Source organism: Lacerta agilis, chromosome 8 (genome assembly GCF_009819535.1).
Source record: "Lacerta agilis isolate rLacAgi1 chromosome 8, rLacAgi1.pri, whole genome shotgun sequence".
NCBI classification, from domain to species: Eukaryota; Metazoa; Chordata; class Lepidosauria; order Squamata; family Lacertidae; genus Lacerta; species Lacerta agilis.
In genome coordinates this window covers 16840048-16859955 of record NC_046319.1, presented here as the reverse complement: position 1 = coordinate 16859955, position 19908 = coordinate 16840048, and the positions used below count along the sequence as shown (strand labels likewise).

The 19908-nt window shown below is 44.1% G+C and overlaps 1 protein-coding gene across 3 annotated transcripts; it reads left to right on the top strand.

The window, feature by feature from the left end:
- The first annotated feature begins 1430 nt into the window (after positions 1-1430).
- On the top strand, positions 1431-18620 carry LOC117050626 (cyclin-L1). Of its 3 annotated transcripts, none has more exons than XM_033156332.1 (11): positions 1431-1844; positions 7324-7398; positions 8067-8176; positions 8775-8895; positions 11005-11069; positions 13613-13712; positions 14102-14206; positions 14577-14718; positions 15735-15852; positions 16321-16413; positions 17236-18620. In XM_033156332.1, the coding sequence occupies exons 1-11, from the start codon at positions 1494-1496 to the stop codon at positions 17591-17593; spliced, it is 1638 nt and encodes a 545-aa protein (XP_033012223.1). In that variant the 5' UTR covers positions 1431-1493; the 3' UTR covers positions 17594-18620. The 3 variants fall into 3 exon arrangements, with proteins under 3 accessions (XP_033012223.1, XP_033012224.1, XP_033012225.1); XM_033156333.1 differs by lacking the exon at positions 1431-1844 and adding an exon at positions 2506-2528; XM_033156334.1 differs by lacking the exons at positions 1431-1844; positions 7324-7398; positions 8067-8176; positions 8775-8895; positions 11005-11069 and adding an exon at positions 11805-11930.
- The last annotated feature ends 1288 nt before the right edge of the window (positions 18621-19908 follow it).

Here is a 19908-nt window from a genome sequence, read left to right as displayed (position 1 = left end):
ATTTTTATTTGATTTTACAAATATAAATTTATAACAAAACCAAATACATTTCCATATACAGAGATTTCTCTGAATCTCAAGACCTCCCTCCATCTCCTCTGCGGGTCTTAATGTCGGCATTTTCAACTGCATATTATAATCTATATTTTATATCTAACCATATTATTCATAGTATTTGTTACATTACAAGTGAGATTAAAATCCTGCTAATGTTTTCCTCTGCTTATAGCAGTCTCCTAAATAAATTTTTAAAATTTTTCATTCATTCTGTAAGTTTTTGTCTTCTGGTTCGAGCTTTCTGGTCAGTTTTGCCATTTTGGCATAATCTGACAGATTAGTTTGCCATTGCTCTGGTAGGAACTAGGTGCATTTTTTTTTAATGGGCCTTCTCAGTAGGTACCGGTGTAACTACTGGTTTTATTATTTATGATGATGCTCCCCATCAACTCAGCACCTTGGGGGGGGGGGGGAATTGCCCACACCACCAAAATAAATCCACTGCTGAGTAGGGACTTGCCCTTAAAGTATGTATAGGATTGCAACCTTACTAATGGGGAGGAATTTAAGAGTTCAACTTTCAAAGACATGCCCACGGAGAAGTCCCACTCCTGTTGGTAGGATTTCCTAATATTCTTACAAGGGTCTTTGTGTAGGACTGCTGCCTAAAAGCCAAATTGAAAACGAAGGGGAACTTTGTCCCTCTCCAAATTTCGAAGTTGGAAACAGGTTCAATTTCTGTGTTAAAACAAATTTGAAGACCGGGCAGGAAAAACAGTGTTGTGGCAAACATTAGTCATCTTCAGAGCAAAACCACTAAAGATAGTGGACATGATTGATTTAGGCGCACCAGTTTCAGTAGGTCTACTCGGAATAACACTTGGTTGGGTACACCCTAAGCTTCCTTTGTTTTTAGCTCGAGTCGAGAGTGGTCGATACGGGCATTGACGCAACTGAGGCGAGGGAGCATTTTGGGCCCTGTTCTCTCGCCTGGCGTAACTTGGACTGTACCACTTCAAAGTACGAAGTGGAATCTCACCTGTGTTTTTTAAAACCACCTCACATAGGTAAGTGCCAGGGTTTTTTCCTGACATGGTGGTTTTCTACCGGAGGTTTTTTTAAAAAACAATTTTTAAAAGAGGATAAAAACCGTAATTATTTAAACTCTCCCCCCTTTCACTCTGAAGTGGTACAATCCAACTTGAGCCAGCCGTGCCAGAGAGTGCGCGTAGCGCATGCCGGGAAAACTTTGCCTTTCTTCTATCTCCCTAACGTACCTTCACCCGCCTCGTTCTGAGACAGTTGAATTCCCAACCGTTGCGTCACAACGGAAAAAGCCGGCGCTTTCACCCAATAGGAGGGCGCGCGTCTTTGCGGCTGGCCAATGAGGAGGAGGAGGTGGAGGGACAAAAGGTTTGCGCGTGACGTAGGCGCGGACGGGGGTTTGGAGGCGGCGGCGAAGTGAGTCAGTCTGAGGGGAGCGACGTCGAGACAAGATGGCGGCGATAATGGCGGCCGCGGGAGGAGCAGCAGCGCTGGCGGCGGTAGGGCCCGGCCTCGCCGGTTCAGCGATGGCGTCGTCCTCGTCCTCGTCGTCTTCCTCCGGCGGCTACTGCCCGCCAGCCCTCCCTCCTCCGGCTCTCCCCCCGCCTCCCGGCGCGGTCCGCATCGGCGACCGGCTGTACTCGGGGGTCCTCATCACGCTGGAGAACTGCCTCCTGTCGGCCGACGCCCTCCGCTTCACGCCTTCCATGGGTAGCGGCCTGGACGCCGAGACCGAGGCTCAGCTCCGAGTCACCGGCTGTGAGCTCATCCAGGCCGCTGGGATCCTGTTGCGGCTTCCTCAGGTGCGGAAGGACGGAGCGAGCGCTAGGCCTCAACCTAAGGCCTTGGCCGCACTCGCCTCTGGAAGGGAGGCCTTGAAATGGGATTAAGGAGGCATGGGGAACAAAGAGGAGAGAAAAGGTCAGAGAGAACCGGGAGGGGGCTTCGTTGGGCGGTTGAGGGCAGTTAGAAGGTTCTGGAAGACGGTTGGTAAAGAACCTGTTAGAGATTCTGAGTGCGTGTCTGTTGTGTTGTTTTTTTGTCCTTTGTTTTTTTGTCCTATCTGAATCTAGACATCGAGGCTTCAGGATCCAGCGCTTTTATTTTTATAACTTAGTTCATACAAGTGTGTGTGTGTGTGTGTGTGTGTGTGTGTGTTTATCTTGCCTTTGAGTCACTCAGGTAGATTCACAAGTTGATCCAGAAGTCAGTGTAATAGAATTGCAGGTAATGTACTGTGGCTTTTGTACATATGTATGCATGTATATGATAAAAAGTAAGCTTTTTTAAGCGTTTTCATAAGTTGGAAAAGTTGTACAAGAATTGTGGAGGGGGAATTCTTTTTTCCTTCCGTAATTAAACTCGAGGCGCTGTCCCATCCCGGCCCTCCTATCTTTATTCATTTTCTTCCCCCTCCCCCAAGCTTTTTATACCATCTCTCCAGATGGAAAGTGTTCTGGCAAACTGAAAAGCTGCAGTGTTATTTGGTGAGTTTTTAGATAGTACTAATTTTTGCCTAGCTCTGGTTTTAGTATCTAAAGCTCTGTGTTCTCAAAGCCTGGGTCGTCGGTAGTGGTATGTTTTTATACAGCTGTGAAAAAGTTCCATTCTTCCTGGGAAGATACAGACAGCTTTAGATAAAGAATTATTTCTACAGAGGGAAGATCTTGCTCACTACATTTCTATCCTGCCTTCCTACAACAGTAAAATGAGGTAGGTTAGAGAGAAAAGTTTCTGGCCCAAGGTCACTCAGTGATTTCATTGAATGGAAATTAGAGCCTGGGTCTTTCTGACCTGGTCCAAGTTTAATACTATACCACCACACTGGATCTCTTTTAGCTAATTATTGCAGCTAGTTTATTTTACAATAAAAGTGCTACCATGCTATATATCTATACAGTCATACCTTGGGATACAATAGCTGTGGGTTGCGTTTTTTTCAGGTTCCGAACGCGTCTGGGTTTCACCGCACGCGCAGAAGCGTTATGCACAGTTCGCGCATGCGCAGAAGCACGATAGCGCGCTTTGGCGCATGCGTGATATTGCCACTTGAGCTGCGGACTTTTCAGGGTGTGAACAGCATCCTGGAACAGATCGTGTCCGCAACCTGAGGTACCACTGTATATATGATTAAAAAGCATGACTCCATTGTGTCTGAATATATTAATACATATCCAGAAAAAAAGTGGAGAAGCCTGTTTTTATATAGAGAGCAATAAAAGCATGGTGCCAATAAAGTTCAAGCTTGTTTGTTTTTATTCCCCACCCCACTTCTCTTTCTGGTCACCTTAGCTTTTTCTCTGATTATCTGAATTAGCTTTTTTGAGAGGGGTAGCCTTGTTAATAAGCAAGAGAGACCTGTGACACTTCAAAAGAAAGTATTCTAGAACTTCTGGAGTTAGATCCAGAACTTGGTTCCCATTGAAATCTGTTGGAACCTAAGCACAACTAATTTCATCTGGATCTAATATTTACCATTTAAGGTGTTACAATACAATACTTTGTTGTTAAAATTGGTGTTGAATTCATCAAAAAAATAGTCATATACCAGGTTGTTCTGTCCATTCTGGACTAGAATAGTACACCATCACACACACACTTTTTGAGTGGCTTATTCAAGAAGGAGAGTGGATTTAAGTGGACCTCTGGCTTGATTCATCAAGGCAATTTTTGACTTTTGGAGGTCTCACTTATCGAATTTTGAATACTTTGTAGCCATCGCAGTAACAGCAGTCTCTTAAGCTAGTTATTTTCTATCCCCCGAGGGGAAAGAGGCAGGCTCCCTTTCCAAGTGTCTCCCAGGTCGTCATCAAAGCGCAAAAACAAATCAAATCCAATACTCACGACACCGGGATTCTTTCGCTCGAACTTTGACAGGTAGAACATTAACGCTCATCGCGGGGGCAACCGCCGCTCCACGTCCCGGTTGGGGCATGTCCCCTGAAGCCCGGCTCCGTTTTCCCTTCACCCCCACTCCCCCTTTACAGGGGGAGCGAGGGAAGGGTACGGAGCCACAGTGGGCATAGCCGGGGAGCCCAGGGTGCGGGACGCTCTTCCCGCACCCCATCGGAGCCCCGCTTTGCGGTAGCGGGGCTCCAACCCCCGGGACGGACTGGGTCGCCTCGCAGCCGAGGCAACCCACGACCGCTCCGCAATGGCGTCGCCGCCGGAAGTCAATTTTTGACTTTTGGAGGATAAGTCTGTCTGTGGTAATTTAACAAGTTATTTTATAGCATTAAGCAACCTTCATTAATTTGCCTGGTATGATGTCTGCATCAAAACACTTAGGTTTGTGGGTGGTATCCAAGTTACAGAAGCAAAATTGGGGCTTTTGCATTCAGAGCAAAGTGGAGCCCCCAGGGGAGAGGACTGTTGCTCTCGTGCCTTGCTTATGTGGTTTCTGGAAGTATTTGATTGGTCACAGTTGGAAACTGGCTACCAAACTAGGTGGATCTTTGGACAGATACAGAAATACTGTTGCCTGTAATGGATTAAATAAAACTATGAAGGCTGGATTCATGAACACATAGCTGTCAACCTTTCCCTTTTTTGCGGGAAATTCCCTTATTATAGCATTGGGAAACAGCAGGGCAGGTTGACAGCTATGTATATAGCAGTGGGGAATAGCAGGGAGGGTTGACAGCTATGATGAACAGGAGAAATGCATGGGCAGCTGGTTGACTGCTGTGTCAAACAGAACATTAGACTAAATGAACCATTGGACTGGCAAAGCAAGGCACATTAGATTTTTTGGCCGGGGGTAGGTGGGTAAGGATTTGGATAGATACATGGTGTGCAGGTCTGTCTTTAGTTCTTAGCACTGAAAGCTTAGTGGAACCCCCATGCCCAGAGGCAGTATAACTCTGGATACTAAGAGCTGGATGCCAATTTACAAATACTGTAATGGTTTTCACTATAAACTGGACTGATACTGTTGGGAGGATAATGCTGTAATACATGGACTGATGCTTTGATCTGGGATTGGGGCAGGATATTCTTAAAGGGAAAGAGTTCTATAGGGAGGAGTATGTGTTTGTGTAATGAGGTAGGATTTGCATTAAAAATTGAACATAGGGCCTTTTTTAAAGCTTGCTGAGAGGTGGTAGAATTGTGTTGTTGGGGCAGGGGTTATAACACACATTTCCCCAAGCAGAAACCATTTTGGAAGAGTAGTTTAGTGGCTTTCTGGAGAAAACAAGTTAGCATTATGTGTGTAATATGTGTGATTTTATATTTAAGCTATATAATACACAGATGCGGTAGAAATAATGTACTGTTGTAATTGTGCTTTATGCTGGGGCTCCAGTTGGGAGGGTTCCTAAGAAGCTGCTGTATTTTAAGGGAAAAGGAGAGTAGGTGGTCTTTTCCAAAAGCAAGGAAAACAACTTGGAGAAGCATTGTTTTGAGACTGTCTGACCTGGTCTTGATAAAGGAAAGCCTGCTGACTGGAACTCCATGTTTTGGATGTAAATGTTTGAGGAATAGGAGAAAGGTGGTTGATTGGATTTGCTGTTTTGTTCAGTTTCCCTCACTAGCACTGGAGGGGGGGTGTTCTTCCTCCTGGACAGTTGAGCCCTAGAACTGAGGACCCGAGGCTGCCAAGCATGAGTAGATCTTAAAGATTCCTATAAGGACCCCTTCCTACCCTGACACGGGGATTTCAGGGTCCCAAGAAAAGGAGGAAGGCAGAGAGGGGAAAACCCTGCTTAATCGAGGTTCTCAAGCCCGTAGTTCTATTCCAGGAAATGAGTGATGTAACAGCTCTTGCCCGGAAATGACGCTATCCCCTCCCTTGCTAGTCTTGTATGTTTGCCAAGACATTCCAGCAAGCCTGCTGGTTACCACCCTTTTGAGGAGGATGTGTTGTTGTTTTTTTCTGTTCCAACTAGAAGAGTTTTTGGTAACATTTCTCTGACGCTGAAACTGTGACGAGTTCCCTGTGGCTGATTCATCCTGCCTTGTATCTAGCAACTTGTTTTTGTTCTCATGTTTTTAGGGGAATCTGCTCTTGGTTTCTCCTTCCGGGCTGCCTGTGATCAAATGTTTTGTGCTCACTGATTGACTTTTGAAAGGACTGTGTTGCCTTGTTTTGAACTACTATCTCTTTCATTTAGCTCTTAAATTTAACTGCTGGCTCTTTGGGGGGAAGTTTACATGAGCAAAGCAATATGGGTGGGTAAACTTTGTATGGTCTGAAAACTGTATTAACACCAAGCAAATGTTTCAAACTCACTAGTCATGTTAGAGTCATTGGATGAGGATGGTTACAATTTGGCTAGTTTTGTACCAAAAAATACTTGTGACTCCCACCTTCTCATCATACAATTGACAGAGCACCAAGAAGTTCTTTTGAGTTCACTCCGCCCCTTTTTAATTATGTTGCTGTTTCTATTTTATTGTAATTCACTCTGGTATCATGAAATTGATGAAGAGCAAGATAGAAATGGTGTAAACATTGTGGAGGAGGAAGGGTATCTTTTGAGTGTCTTCAATGACAGTTTCTTTCCTCTAGCAAGTGCTTGGCTTCACAGTACTAGGGCAGTCACACATAGAAGGCATATTGTGTGACTAGGATTCTGGATCCATGCTGGAGTATTGGGCTACAATCATAACTCACTTACCTGGGAGTAAGCCGTATTAAATTTAGCTGGACTTATTTCAGAGTAGGCATGGTTAATATTGCAATGTTGAATAGGAAAGATTTGCTAAAACACCTTAGCTCACTGCTGCATTAGTGCAAAGCTAAGAAACGCGGGTGGCGCTGGCAGTTCGAATCCCCGCAACGGGGTGAGCTCCCGTTGTTTGGTCCCAGCTCCTGCCCACCTAGCAGTTTGAAAGCACGTCAAGTGCAAGTAGATAAATAGGTACCGCTCTGGTGGGAAGGTAAATGGCGTTTCCATGCACTGCTCTGGTTCGCCAGAAGTGGCTTCATGCTGGCCACATGATCTGGAAGTTGTCTGCGTACAAACGCTGGCTCCCTCGGCCTATAGAGCGAGATGAGCGCCGCAACCCCAGAGTCGTCCGCGACTGGACCTAATGGTCAGGGGTACCTTTACCTTTTACCTTTAAGAAAGAAAGTAAGGTATGGGGATAAAAGGAAATAAATGTGCCTCCCCAACTATATAGTCAACATTTCTTAAATATCCATGGCTTGTAATTGGTCAGGGCTTAAATCATTTATAGTGGTCTTACAGGTGCCGAATCAGTTGTGGTCTGTTAGCATTCCTTTGAACATCTCTATTTACTGTCATATTAATATAGATTCTCACTTTTCTTTCTTAGGTGGCCATGGCTACGGGGCAGGTGTTATTCCAGCGTTTCTTTTATACAAAATCATTTGTGAAGCATTCCATGGAGGTATGGGATTTGTTCTATGCAATTAATAATTGGTATCCATTTGATTTTATTGATTAAACATGGAAAACTAGTTTGCTGAGCTTTCTGCATGTTAGCCTAGTGTTAGCACACTGATTTGCAAATAATTCCTATTGATCTCAACTGTACTTATTCCAGCAAGTGTTCTGAAGTGTTAGTTTGTCATTGAAATGTATTCTACAAGCTATTCTGCCATCTCTGTAACATAGTGATTCTTAATCCGGAGATTCTAGAAAACTTTTTAAAAATGGTTTTCTGCCATAGTTTGCATTTGAGGCAAAAAGTTCCAGAAATCTATTGGGGGTCTCTTCAAGGATACAAAAAAAAAATATGTGTCATTTGGCTCTCCTTTAGAGGGGAGTTCCACAGTTGGGACTCAGCCATAGAAAAGAAGCTCTCTGAAGGAGCGTCCCTGATAAGGTCAAATCTGAACTGATGGTCTTTCAAGCACCCTGGTCCCAAGCTGTTCAGGGCTTTCAAAGATAATGTATATCCGTTTCTCAATGTGCCCATAAATGCATGGTGAATCTCCTTGTACAAGATGCTTACACTAGTCTAATGGCCATATTCTGCATGTTATTGCTCCTTCAACTGTTGGAGATAGTAAGAGATCAGAATAAAACTTAGCTATGTTCCATATGCTTTTACAGCATGTGTCGATGGCCTGTGTTCACTTGGCATCGAAAATTGAAGAAGCCCCAAGGCGGATAAGAGATGTCATTAATGTGTTCCATAGACTTCGGTATCTGAGAGAGAAAAAGTAAGTCAACTGTTACTCCAACTGTGTGCCTTCACACAGTATCTGTTTCCAGAGATCGTGGTAATTACTCAAGGGCCATTTGTGACTTCCATTACCCCCTGCCAAAACTCTGGAGGATTTCATGCAACCCCAAAGAAGGTCCCTGAATCTCCCCCCCCCCAACAAAAAAACCCTAATTGGAATTAAAGTTTCAGTGAGTTCAAACTCTTCCAGCCCTCGTTGCATCCTCAACTGGTGGCCATAATTCAGTGGCGCCTGGGTGAAATTTTACAATTTCCAACTGTAATAGGATAACTTCAGAGGGTTGAAAGATTGCTTAGGTGGGTGCTTCCTCTCTGAAGGGAAGTTTGGGATTCAAAAAGGAGACCAGTGCCAGTGTTGCCTAGACAGCTACAGACTTGGAAATGTCCACAGTCAATTCTCCAGTTCCTTGGTTAACTTGGTCCAAATTTAATCTTCTCATGCTGTTCCCATGAGACACCAAAGTTGAGGTATGTCCAGTGAGGTATGCCCATTGTTGCTCTACTTTTGTAGGAGGACTTTAAACTGATATTTTTCTATTCTCTTCTCCCCCCCCCCCCTTTTTTTTAAATCCCAGGAAGCCTGTACCTTTGATATTGGATCAAGAGTACGTTAACTTGAAGAACCAAATTATAAAGGCTGAGAGGAGAGTTCTGAAGGAGTTAGGATTTTGCGTACACGTGAAGCATCCCCACAAGGTTTGTATTTCTTTTGTATTTTTAAGTTTGCCTTCTGAGCAGTGGATAAGAAATTGGCCTGTTCTTAATGTAGCCAAACCATTTGCAGTCTTTGTTTCTCATTTCAAGAATTGCCTGCTAGTTGATCCTGTCTCATTTGGTGAATGAAGACTGGTTGCTTCAGGTATTAGGTGCTGCTTAGACTTAGCTATGCTTGATTTCTCCATTCCAAGTCCTTGGCATGAAAGCAGCTTATTCTTGTGCAAGCAGGTAACAACACCATTGTGTATCTATTGGGTAGTGTGTGATAAGACTTTGGCGGGTCAGCCCTACGTGTGGCACAGTGCAAAACTACATTTATGTTGCTAAGATGTTCCTACTTCAGAGAGGACTGGTGGCTGCTTCTTTTCCTCCCACTTTGTATGCTTTAGTGTTTGGCTTACTTTTGTCCTGAAAATAATTGAGACAAGTTCTATCACTTTAAAGAAGCAGGGAGACAGTTTTCGTTGGCTGCTTTCAATTTATTTTGTTTCGATTGTGCAGTCATGGCTGGTACGTCACTTACCACATCCTGCTTCATAGGTGGCACCACTCTAGCATCTCTTGATTATGTCTGATTAACTGTGCCAGTAAGCGGGCAGCACTGGAGAGGTAATCAGGTGTATGGACCCAATTCTGTTCCCAATTGAAGCTTACAGGCCTCCCTCGTTCCATTCAGGCATAGCACGATCCCCTTCTCTTCCTCTACCTCAGCTACCCTTGGTGCTCATGTTCTAGCTTTGCCACTTGCATCATTACTTCAGCATTAGTCACTCATAGCTGGCTCCCCCAGGATGCTCAAGAGGTTAAAGCCCAGATGATGTCTTAGGTTTGCTGGATCGTCTTGGACAGGGCATGCTACAAAACCTGACATACCTCACAAGTCTTGATTGTAAGATTGAATTCTGCCCTGTAAAGGAAGGGCAGGATTTAAAAATGGGCAGGATACATTGTAGCATTTTCTAAGGTTAATTAAATCTGGTTTGACACCTGTCAGCTGTGGAAATGTGAGCCCTTCAGTAGTAGGTAGGGTTACCATGAGTAAAAGCTTATGATAACCCTGTAGTGCAGGCTCCCATCTTCTCTGACATTTTCAGTCCTCAGATCTCCACCATCCTTCACGATCTTTTTGCCTTCATTTGTTGTAACATCCTGGTGGTTCTGGGTCTTTTTTAAAAAAATGATTTTTATTAGTTTCCCATTTAATAATATATAATCACACCCTTATTATCCACTTTACGTCTCTGGCTCTTTAGAGCCCTTCGACTTCTTTCCCTCTTGCCTTGTGGCTTTCATAATTAACCTTTATATTATTGCATTTTGTACATTTTCAAGTTCTAATAAACTCCTTACCAAAAAAACTCAAAATTTAAATAAAAAAGGGAGAAAATTTCTCATTAGAAGTCTTCAGACAACCCTGCTAGTGATGTTAATTGCTTACAATAATCTTTTAAATAGCCTATAAATTTACTCCAGTCTTTTTGGAATACTTGATCATGCTGGTTTTGGATTTTTCCTGTTACCTTTGCCAGTTCCACAGAGTCCATCATTTTCATCTGCCACTCTTCTTTCCTTGATACTTTTTGTATTTTCTATTTTTGAAAAAATGAAAAATTGTGGTTCTGAGTCTTGATTCAGTAGATCATTTACTCTTCTCTCTACCTCCCCCCAAAAATCTGACCTGTGTTACTAATACATTGCAACAAATCTTTGTATAGAAGTGCTTCCACCATTTCCCTCTTTGTTGCTCCTATATCTTTGAAGCAAGTACTGAAGAAGGAAAGCTGCCATATAATATTGGGGTAAAATAAGAGACACTTGTGAGCAGATTAAAATTGTACATTTGAGAGCCAGTAGCTGCAGACTTCAGTGCAGAGGAAAGAAGCTTTGTTGCACACATACTCTCATGAGTACCACTTCTCTGACACCCTAAAACATACTCTTAACATTTTATACACACCGTGGAGTCTTATCAGGCCATTGATCCAGAGTAGAATAACCTGCATTGCATGGGTACCCTCCTCTATCTATATGAAAACCTCTTTCCACTACTTGGATCACCTGTATAACTCAATCACCCGTATCTTCCAGATAATCGTTATGTACCTTCAGGTATTAGAATGTGAACGTAACCAACACCTGGTCCAGACCTCATGGTAAGTTGATGTTTCTTGTTTTTATTGAGGCCAGCGGGGCAGTGGCAAAAATATGTCATGTGTGGGGTCAGTGCTTTTCTCCTCCACTGCCATGTTCATGGCATGAGTATGGTTCCAGTCTTAGCCTGGAATGCCGCTTCTATCACCCCAAGTTGACGGGCCTCTTTGTTAAAGATTCAGACACTGTCTTAAATGGTAAGAGAGCTTTAAACCCTCACAAATGCACCCTTTGCTCTTTCTTCCTTTTACTCCTGCCCATTCAAGTTATTGCTCAGGAGCAGGGCGTGAAGGCACCCGCCCTCCCCTGTTTGCCCAACAGCATGTATCATTCAGAACTATGCTGCCTCTGAATAAGGTGTTAACTGTAGATATACCCCCTTCATTCCTAATGTGGGGAGGTGGTCACTTCTGCCATACCGTCATTTTACTTGAAAATTATTGGAAAAACAACCCTGCTCATACATTTTTCAGCTTCTTGATATTGGTTATGCAATGTATTGTGTCCATATGTAGTCTACCTGCCCCTTTCTTGGAATGGGTTTATATTAAATATCTGCCCCGCCCCACCCCCGTGCTCCCAAGAAAGCATACATTGACAAATGGTAACCTGTGAAAACTGACATGATGTAAAAATTGACCTGAAAGCAAAGTTTGTGTTTCTACTGACTAAAACTGTCTGGCTGTTTTGAAGGAGAACCTCTTTTGACTCTTCTTTTCTGTACTCTTTTGATCAAAGGGTAGCCTCTGAGGGTAAGTGACTAAGACTTCTCCTCTGCTGCCCAAGCGCTATGGTGCAGGGATAACTGCCGTCTTCAGTCAAACCCAAGCAGGCTCCACAGAGAGAAGGCTGGCTCTAGACAGGTGGTATGCGTACACGAGTCGAGTTAAAACTGGCCGACTGCTGCTTGTGATTTTTTTTTTAAACTTGTTAAATTTTATTTGTGCATTTTTCAGATAAGTGTGTTACTGTCAGGATGCTTTGTTCCTATTTTATGTCCTTTAAAAAAAACCACAGACTCTTTTATTAAACTTGGGTTTAAAATCTTTGTGGGGTTGGGTTTTTAAAAACTTAATTCATACTTGAAAGCATAAGCATTGCAATAAGAAGATACATTACTTCATAGCACATCAATTTTTTTCTGTTGTACTTTTTAAACTATGTTTTGGGGTCCTGCTCATATCTACTGCTGTATATCCAGTAAAACTTCGAATGTATTTCTGCAGCGGGTTCCTTCCTCCACACATAATAACAAATGCTTTTGGAACTTGGATTATATTGTGAGAAACTGCAGTTCAGTGTGGGGAAATAAATACAGGACCATCCAGGCAGTCCCTTTGGTTGCACCTAAACTAGGACTTTCAAGGTCCCTGAAACACTTTTAAAGAACGATGTAAGCCTTTAAAAGGCTGGCCTACTCTTCAAAATCCCAGCTCATCTGGGTTAGTCTAAATGGCAGTGGAAACATTTTGGATCCAATTAACCACAGTATTTTTTCAAAACCTGCTAATTGAAGACTAAAAATCATTGCTACCCAAAGCCAGAGACCCTGTATTCTTCAGCTGCTTTGGTTTTGAACAAATTATGTAGGAATTATGTGCATAGCCTGATTGGGTATAGTGACATTGGTCACATATTAATTTGCACCTTTATGACAGGCAAAATCCATAGGCCCATTCCATTTTACAACTGTTTAAACTTTGTTCTGGGTTTTGTCCACTGTGCATTTTGGTTTGTTGTAAGGAATTATCCTTCAGATTTCCATTTTAAGGTCACAGAAATGCGTGAAATGTTCTGGCTGGGCTTTGTGCAATATTTTTACAGTGCAATATTTTTTACAGTTGCCTCATTCTATGAACATTTGTGTTGCGAAACCTTGTTACAGTGGGGCAGTCTGGAAGCGGCTCAATGACAACCCAGTGAAGAACCTTTGGTCCTTCAGCAGTGACAATACCAGACACCTGGACTGAATAGCTGTGATGCTCTCTTGCTCTCTCTAAAAGCGATTTGTGTGTCGGATGCTTTCCTGAGTGGAGACTGGTCCCTCCAAAAGAAGCTTGCGACAGAAGATTCTGAATGCTTGGGAAAAGCCCCATTCCTACGACAAAGAACTTCTAGCCGGACCTGTGACTTCAGACTGTCCGTTTCCAAGTTTGCATGTCGCTCTGCGTGACGGGATAAAACATAGATTTTGACAGAATTCTTCAAATTATGCTTCAAAAGTTGTGCCTACCATAAAATAAAATGAATTTTGATGTTCTTTTGCATGTGAACAGGCCAGTAGCTCATAGCAGGGAGAAAAGTGAAGTTAAAATTGGTTCTCTTTCATAAAATGCCAACATCCAGTAAATAAATACTTGGCAGTTGTCCTTCCTGTCAGATCTGTGCACTCCAACTTCTTGTCAGGTTTCACAGGATTATCTAGGATTCAAACAGCTGTAGAATGCCCTAGACAGCTAGCTACAGTGTGCCTTAAAACAGCATAGCCAAAGCAGGGGATTTCAGCAGACTTCTGCAACTTTCCCCCTCCTTTTTGTCTTCTCAGGAACTACATGAATGACAGCCTGCGGACAGATGTCTTTGTAAGGTTCCACCCTGAGAGCATTGCTTGCGCCTGCATCTACCTTGCTGCTAGGACCCTGGAGGTTGGTGTTAACCTGGCTCATGCTATATAAGATGCTCTTGTTTTCCTTGTGGAGTTTTTACTGCTGCAATGAGTGTGTTTAATGAACAAATATGGAGGATTTAGTAGTGGCTGCCTTTTTATTTTTGCTCTCATGTGCAGAAGGAAAATAGTGACTTAAGTAGACATTTCCCCCTTTCCCAAGTTAGTACCCTCCTTCATACACAGAAGGAAAGTGGGAGCTCAGACCTAAGGAGAAAGGTAGCCTTGATGTAAATCACACAACTTAACTCCCTCACAACCACCTATCTCCTTGGTTATAAACAGTAAAAGGCTGAGAGTGATTAAGGTCTGAGAGTGATGGGTTGGGTTTTTTTGGGTGACTAATGGTGAATGGTGTCTTGCTTACAGATTCCACTTCCAAACCGCCCTCACTGGTTCCTGCTGTTTGGAGCTACGGAAGAGGAAATCCAGGAGATATGCACAAAAATTTTGCAATTATACACACGTAAAAAGGTTGGTCCTGCTTATTCTTTTGAGTTTTTCAAATGGATGGGAAAGCACACTGGCGTGTTTTAAGTCTTCTGGGGACCAGAATCTAAACTTCTTTTTTTCATCTTGAGTACCCGGAGAAATTTGTTCCATCCTCCCTGCCACAGATTTGGGATTTGTGTTGCAGCCCAAATTGTGCACATAACAATAGCAATATTGCTTAATAAAGAAGGTAACCTTGCCAGTAGCACGTCTCATAAAAGTGCCTGGTGTTTTGTTCCCTTCCCTTACCTCGCATTTCCCATTGTAAGGCTGTGGGGGAAAGGCTTCTGTGCAATGCTCTTATGTAGGTGCCAGATCAATATTTTGCTAAAGCACACACCCGTTTCCACAGGTTGATCTAGCTATCCTGGAAAGCCGAGTAGAGAAGAAAAAGCTCGCCATCGAAGAGGCAAAAGCGCAAGCCAAAGGCCTCTTACCAGACGGAACACCCAATTTGGATACTGTTTCAGGGTTTTCTCCTGCTCCCAAAACTGGTTGGTATCCCTGGTCCTGTATGTGTGGTTCCTCACACTATCTCAGAACAGCCAGGAATGTGGGTGCAGTATCATTTTTGAATGCCCTCCCACCTTAATAACAAAACTCCTATCCCTACCCTATCACTGGGAAGGTTCTAGTTCTTTATATGCAGTGCTGGTTTCTCCTTGCAAGGAGTTATTAGGGTAGAGCATTAAGAAATGGACCCCCAAACTAAACCTGTGCATGTCATTCATTGTGCTGCCTACCTGCTCTGTGTTGGCCAGGCCTAATTTCTCTAGATATGGGCCGAATCCCCCCATCCTTATTAAGGTTTAGGCCTTAATTGTACCAAATTATATGTCTGCTCACATGTGCTGCCTTTTATAGGAGGAGGATGGCTTTAGTCCTCACTTCAACACAGTAACCCAATTGAAATTGATGGCTGGGCATGTAGGAAGCCGGTACAGCATTCCATCTGGTTGGTGTCTCATTTAAATCTGGTTCTCTGCAGCTGCACATGCAAAATGAAATGCCTTCCCAGGCTAGAGTAATAATAAACAAATGGGTGGTGGCAACCTAGTTTTAAAGGAGCTGTCAGCCACATGGAATGTCACACAGGTAAATTACACATGCAGGATCACATTTGAAGTTTATCCCATTTAGCATGTACTCTGCACCCTAACATGCTAAGTAAAGTAGGACCTGTTGTCTTGATAGTAGTTGTCAGCCTTTCTGATCAAAGCTCTCGTTATGGTGAATTTGCAGATTTGTGTCAGCACTCCTGGGTTCTTCTGGACATGGAATATTGTAATCTGAAGGCCCTGGCTTGTCTCCAATGCTGGCCCTTCGCTGAATATACCCACTGAAGTTACTGGACATGGTTGACTATGGTCCATTCATTTCAGTGGGTCTACTCTGAGTAGAACTTACTTGGATATGACCCCCTATCTGTAAAAGTGCATTGTGGGTGATGGTACATAGAAGCATGTCATCCCCTAAGTTTTGACTGGACTTTCCTTTTTCGCATCTCTAGAGTCTCCAAAAGAAAATAAAGGCACCAAGCCTTCCCCACTTGCTGTGCAGGTGGTAAAAAATGCCAAGCGGAAAATGGAAGGGACGAAGCGGGTGAAATCCAACAGTCCCGTCAATGGGTAAGGGCCTTGCACGATAAACTGGTCTCTTTCCCCCCCTGTATCAATTTCTTTGAATGCTTTTGTAGCAGTGCAGGTCACTGTTCCATAAGGCCATGAGGGACTATAGGCATGGCTTTGGCATAGTCAAAGCTTCTTTCCAGGGCTACTGCCTCCTGTCTGACTTAAATTACGTTGTGGGCAAAAGGGTCTCTGAGCCTCTTTGGAGCGATATTTGCACAGGCTAAAGTAGCTTTAAGGATTTGGGACACGCTTTCTGGAAACCCAAGTCACCACATCTCTAGATCATATTGGTTTCAGATAACTGTGACCTGCTTCTGATAACTTTATCCTAGCCTTATTGTGACAGTGTTGCCCCAGAAGTGGGTTATCCTGATTTTTTGCCTTGGGCATATGTGTACCTAGGTTGAGGGGGTGACTAGGCCGTTTTTTGCTTTGACATCAAATTCTCTTGTTTTAACCTTCCAGCGTTCAGAAAGGCCGAGACAGCAGGAGTCGGAGCGGAAGCAGAGACCAGAGTTACTCCAGGTCTCCCTCAAGGTCACCATCTCCAAAGCAGAGGTATGTATTGCAGTGGCGCTCTGGAAGTGACTAGAATTCCGACTCTACCAATACCTAAACTGGAAAGAGAGCAACCCCGTACCTCCCTAGAGCAGTGTCTCAGTTGAATGTAGTGGTAGTGATTGGCCACCACTCTGTCTCTGGCATTTCAGATGATTTTGGGGCCTTGTCCTCACAGAGGCTGCAACACTTGACTGTATTCCACCACAGAAAGAGAATCTCTGCATTTAGGGAAAAGCATTCCTGTTAGATGTCCCAAGGGAAAGGGATTTACCCTAGACTTTTCCTTGACCTGCTAGTTTTTCATGTGTTCGATTCAGTCATGTGAGTCCATAGCATTGCTTGCTTCACCCGTTAATGTAGCTATACAAGGAGAAGTTGAAACAGGCATTTTAATTTCCAGCATGGATTTAAAAGCTGGGAGGGAAGGGAGATTTTGCTGAAATCATGGGGAACGTGTGTGGGGATAGGCACAATTGCTTGGTGATTTGCAGGCCAACCACATTAAGCCCAGAGAGACTCTGCTTCTCTCTTCCCCAAGCCCCACTGTTGCCAGAGCCACAGCAGTATCTCTGCAGCCATTGCAATGTTTCTGCTGCACCTGATGATGATGACAACATCATTAATGTCAAAACGTGCCTGATCTGAGCTACAGCACAGCTCTGTGATAGGACTTGGAGCACCCATCCACAGGTGCCTAGAAATGCTGTTGTCCCTATGGGGTGTACCAGCCTGTTCTTGTTCCACAATTGGAGCCACAAGTGTGTCTTTCTCAAATTTGCTAGCAAACTGAAGCCTTTTCCCCCTTGTCCTCTCGAACAGGAAAAGTGAAAGCTATTCCCCATCGAGCGGCTCCAAATCCCACAGCCGCTCAAGGAGCCGAAGTGACTCTCCCCCGCGGCAGTTCAACCATGGCAGCTCGAGCTACAAAGCCTCCAAGATGAGGAGCTACAAGAAGGCCAAGGGGTACAAATACACCTCTCCCAAGCAACGGAAATCCCGCAGCAGGAGCTCATCGCGATCCCGGAGCCGCTCACGAGAACGCTCGGATCACTCCGGGAAGTACAAGAAGAAGAGCCACTACTACAGGGATCAGAGGCCCGAACGGCCCCACTCCTATGAGAGGCCGGGCCACCGCTACGAGAGGGAGCATCCAGGCCACAGCCGGCATCGCAGATGAGCAGCACCAGAGAACAGCCAACGCGAGCTCTTGCTCTGTCTTCCAGGGGCTCACAGACTTAAAACTCTTGGTGCCTGCTTGGTGCAAGGAAGGATAGTTAGAAGGACTTAATTGTGACATGTCCCATTTACTATGGTTGGGGTTTTTTTTTGGAAGGGCGGGTATCTTTTGAGTCTCCTCATAGTGTGGGAGAGCCTCCCTCTCTTCCTGGATCATCTGTCTGCTCGACAGGCGATGCTCCTTTGCTGCTACAGAAGCAGGACTGTTTCCAAATAATATTGGACTCTGTGGAGAGAATTGCCTTATGAGGCTGGTCAGAGTGTTCAAACATTGCCCTTCCCAGCCCCAAAGGATTTTGGACACTCGACCATACAGCATTGCTTGGTGCTAACAGCAGTCCTTGTTCGTTTATTTCGCAGTGGACTTGATTGCGTTGTAGAACACAAGGTGGTTTTTTGTTTTTTAAAATCAATGCCTATATTAGGCGGCCTTTTTGTGTGTGTATATATCTGGTGTTGGAACAGTAAGGACAGAGAAAGGCCTTAACCTGTTAAATTTCACCCACAAAGTGCAAATGCATTGAATTAAACTGGGGGTGGGTGGGCTTTGTAACCTGCATACTGAATATTGAGAAATTCGAATTCCTCAACTAAAGACTTCTCCTCACCCCCTTCTTTCTTTTTGCATAAAGAACTCTGTGGAAATGTGAAAGTATTTAGATTCAGTGTGTTGGAAGTGGTCTATTTTTTTAAAAAGTGGTGAAATGCCTGGTGCTGGCCACCAGCTCAGGACTTCGGATGCTTTCATATAATATAACGTTTTATGTGGTTTAGATAAACTCTCTACTCAGGATCTTTAAAAACTCTTGAAGAACTGATAGTTTGCCCTCCCGTTGCTTGCTTATAAGAAGGTGTTTATATTAAGAGAGAAATTGTATGCAGTGCAGGAATATCCGTTTTAGTGGTATATCTGAGCTGTCTTCCTGTTCCCAGATTTTCATTAAAGTATTTGATTTTATATTTAAAAACCACCTGCCTCTGTCCTCGCCTAGGATGGTTGTTTAGTATCAGCATTGGAATGAGACGGCTTTGTTCTTAGCCTGTGCATAACCCCAGGGGGCTTTTTTCCAACACCAAATCTTAACTAAGGAATAGTTAATAAGGATTTCTCCACTGGTGGACAGGTGAAGAATGCAGTACAGTGTTACCTTGGGTTACAAAAGCTTCAGGTTACAAACACTTCGGGTTACAGACTCTGCCAACCTGGAAGTAGTACCTCGGGTTAAATTTTTTACCCCAGGATGAGAACAGAAATTGCGCAACAGCGGGAGGCCCCATTAGCTAAAGTGGTACCTCGGGTTAAGAACGGACTTCAGGAATGAATTAACTACGTAACCAGAGGTGCCACTGTATGGGGTGTTGAACTTGGCTTCCTGTACATCTCTACTCCTTTTAAAGCCTCATTTTATTTTATGTAGCAATGTCTGAGTGCATAGGCAAAAATGCAGTTTCCCGCTCCAAGAAATCAGCAGGGAGGTGTAGAGAAGCAGGGGGCTGTGGTGGGAGTGGCTTGCCTAAGGTCACCAAGTGAGATGAACACTGACCTGAGATCCAAAGTTCTGCAGGACAGTTCATGCCATGTGTGTAAGAGCAGGACTGCAGAACCTCTGGCCTGTGGGCCATTCTTGGCTGGTAAGGTCATTTCTCCCAAAACCATGCCCAGCTGTCCCAAGTGTTGTCAGTTGCTGATGTTGGGATGGGGTTCAATCCTGCTGGGGTCTATTTTGCTAATGGGTTCCCTGAAGGAGTGCCCTGGTGGAACCATTCCCACATGTGAGCTTCGACGGGTGCATGATGGAACTGCCGTCCAGGTTCCATCCTGACATCTGGTCAGGTGATGGGCAGGACTGCTCGCTTGTCAACATTAGCCCATGAGGGAAGATAAAGATCTAGCCTGTGAAGCTAAAGAGGTTCTCCATGCTTGTCTTTAAAATTATTGTGGCATTTGTAAGTTGAGGATTAAGAGGGATAAACCAAAGGCTTTTAAAGGGAGGTGGGAATGGAAGGCAGGTGACACCACATGCACATTTCACAAGTTTCATGCTGGGGAGGGGGGCAGTAAAAGAGAATGGGTGGGGTCATACAATAACATGGGAGAGACTTGAGGGCAGCAGATGGGAGGAATCCTTAGGCATGGAAAGATGGGCCTCTCAGTGAGTGGTGGGTGAGTAACATTGCCAGTAGCGTTGGGAGCTTTCCTTATGCATTACAGGCGGCAGCTTTTCTTGGTGCCAAATTTACAACAGCAGAGTAGAA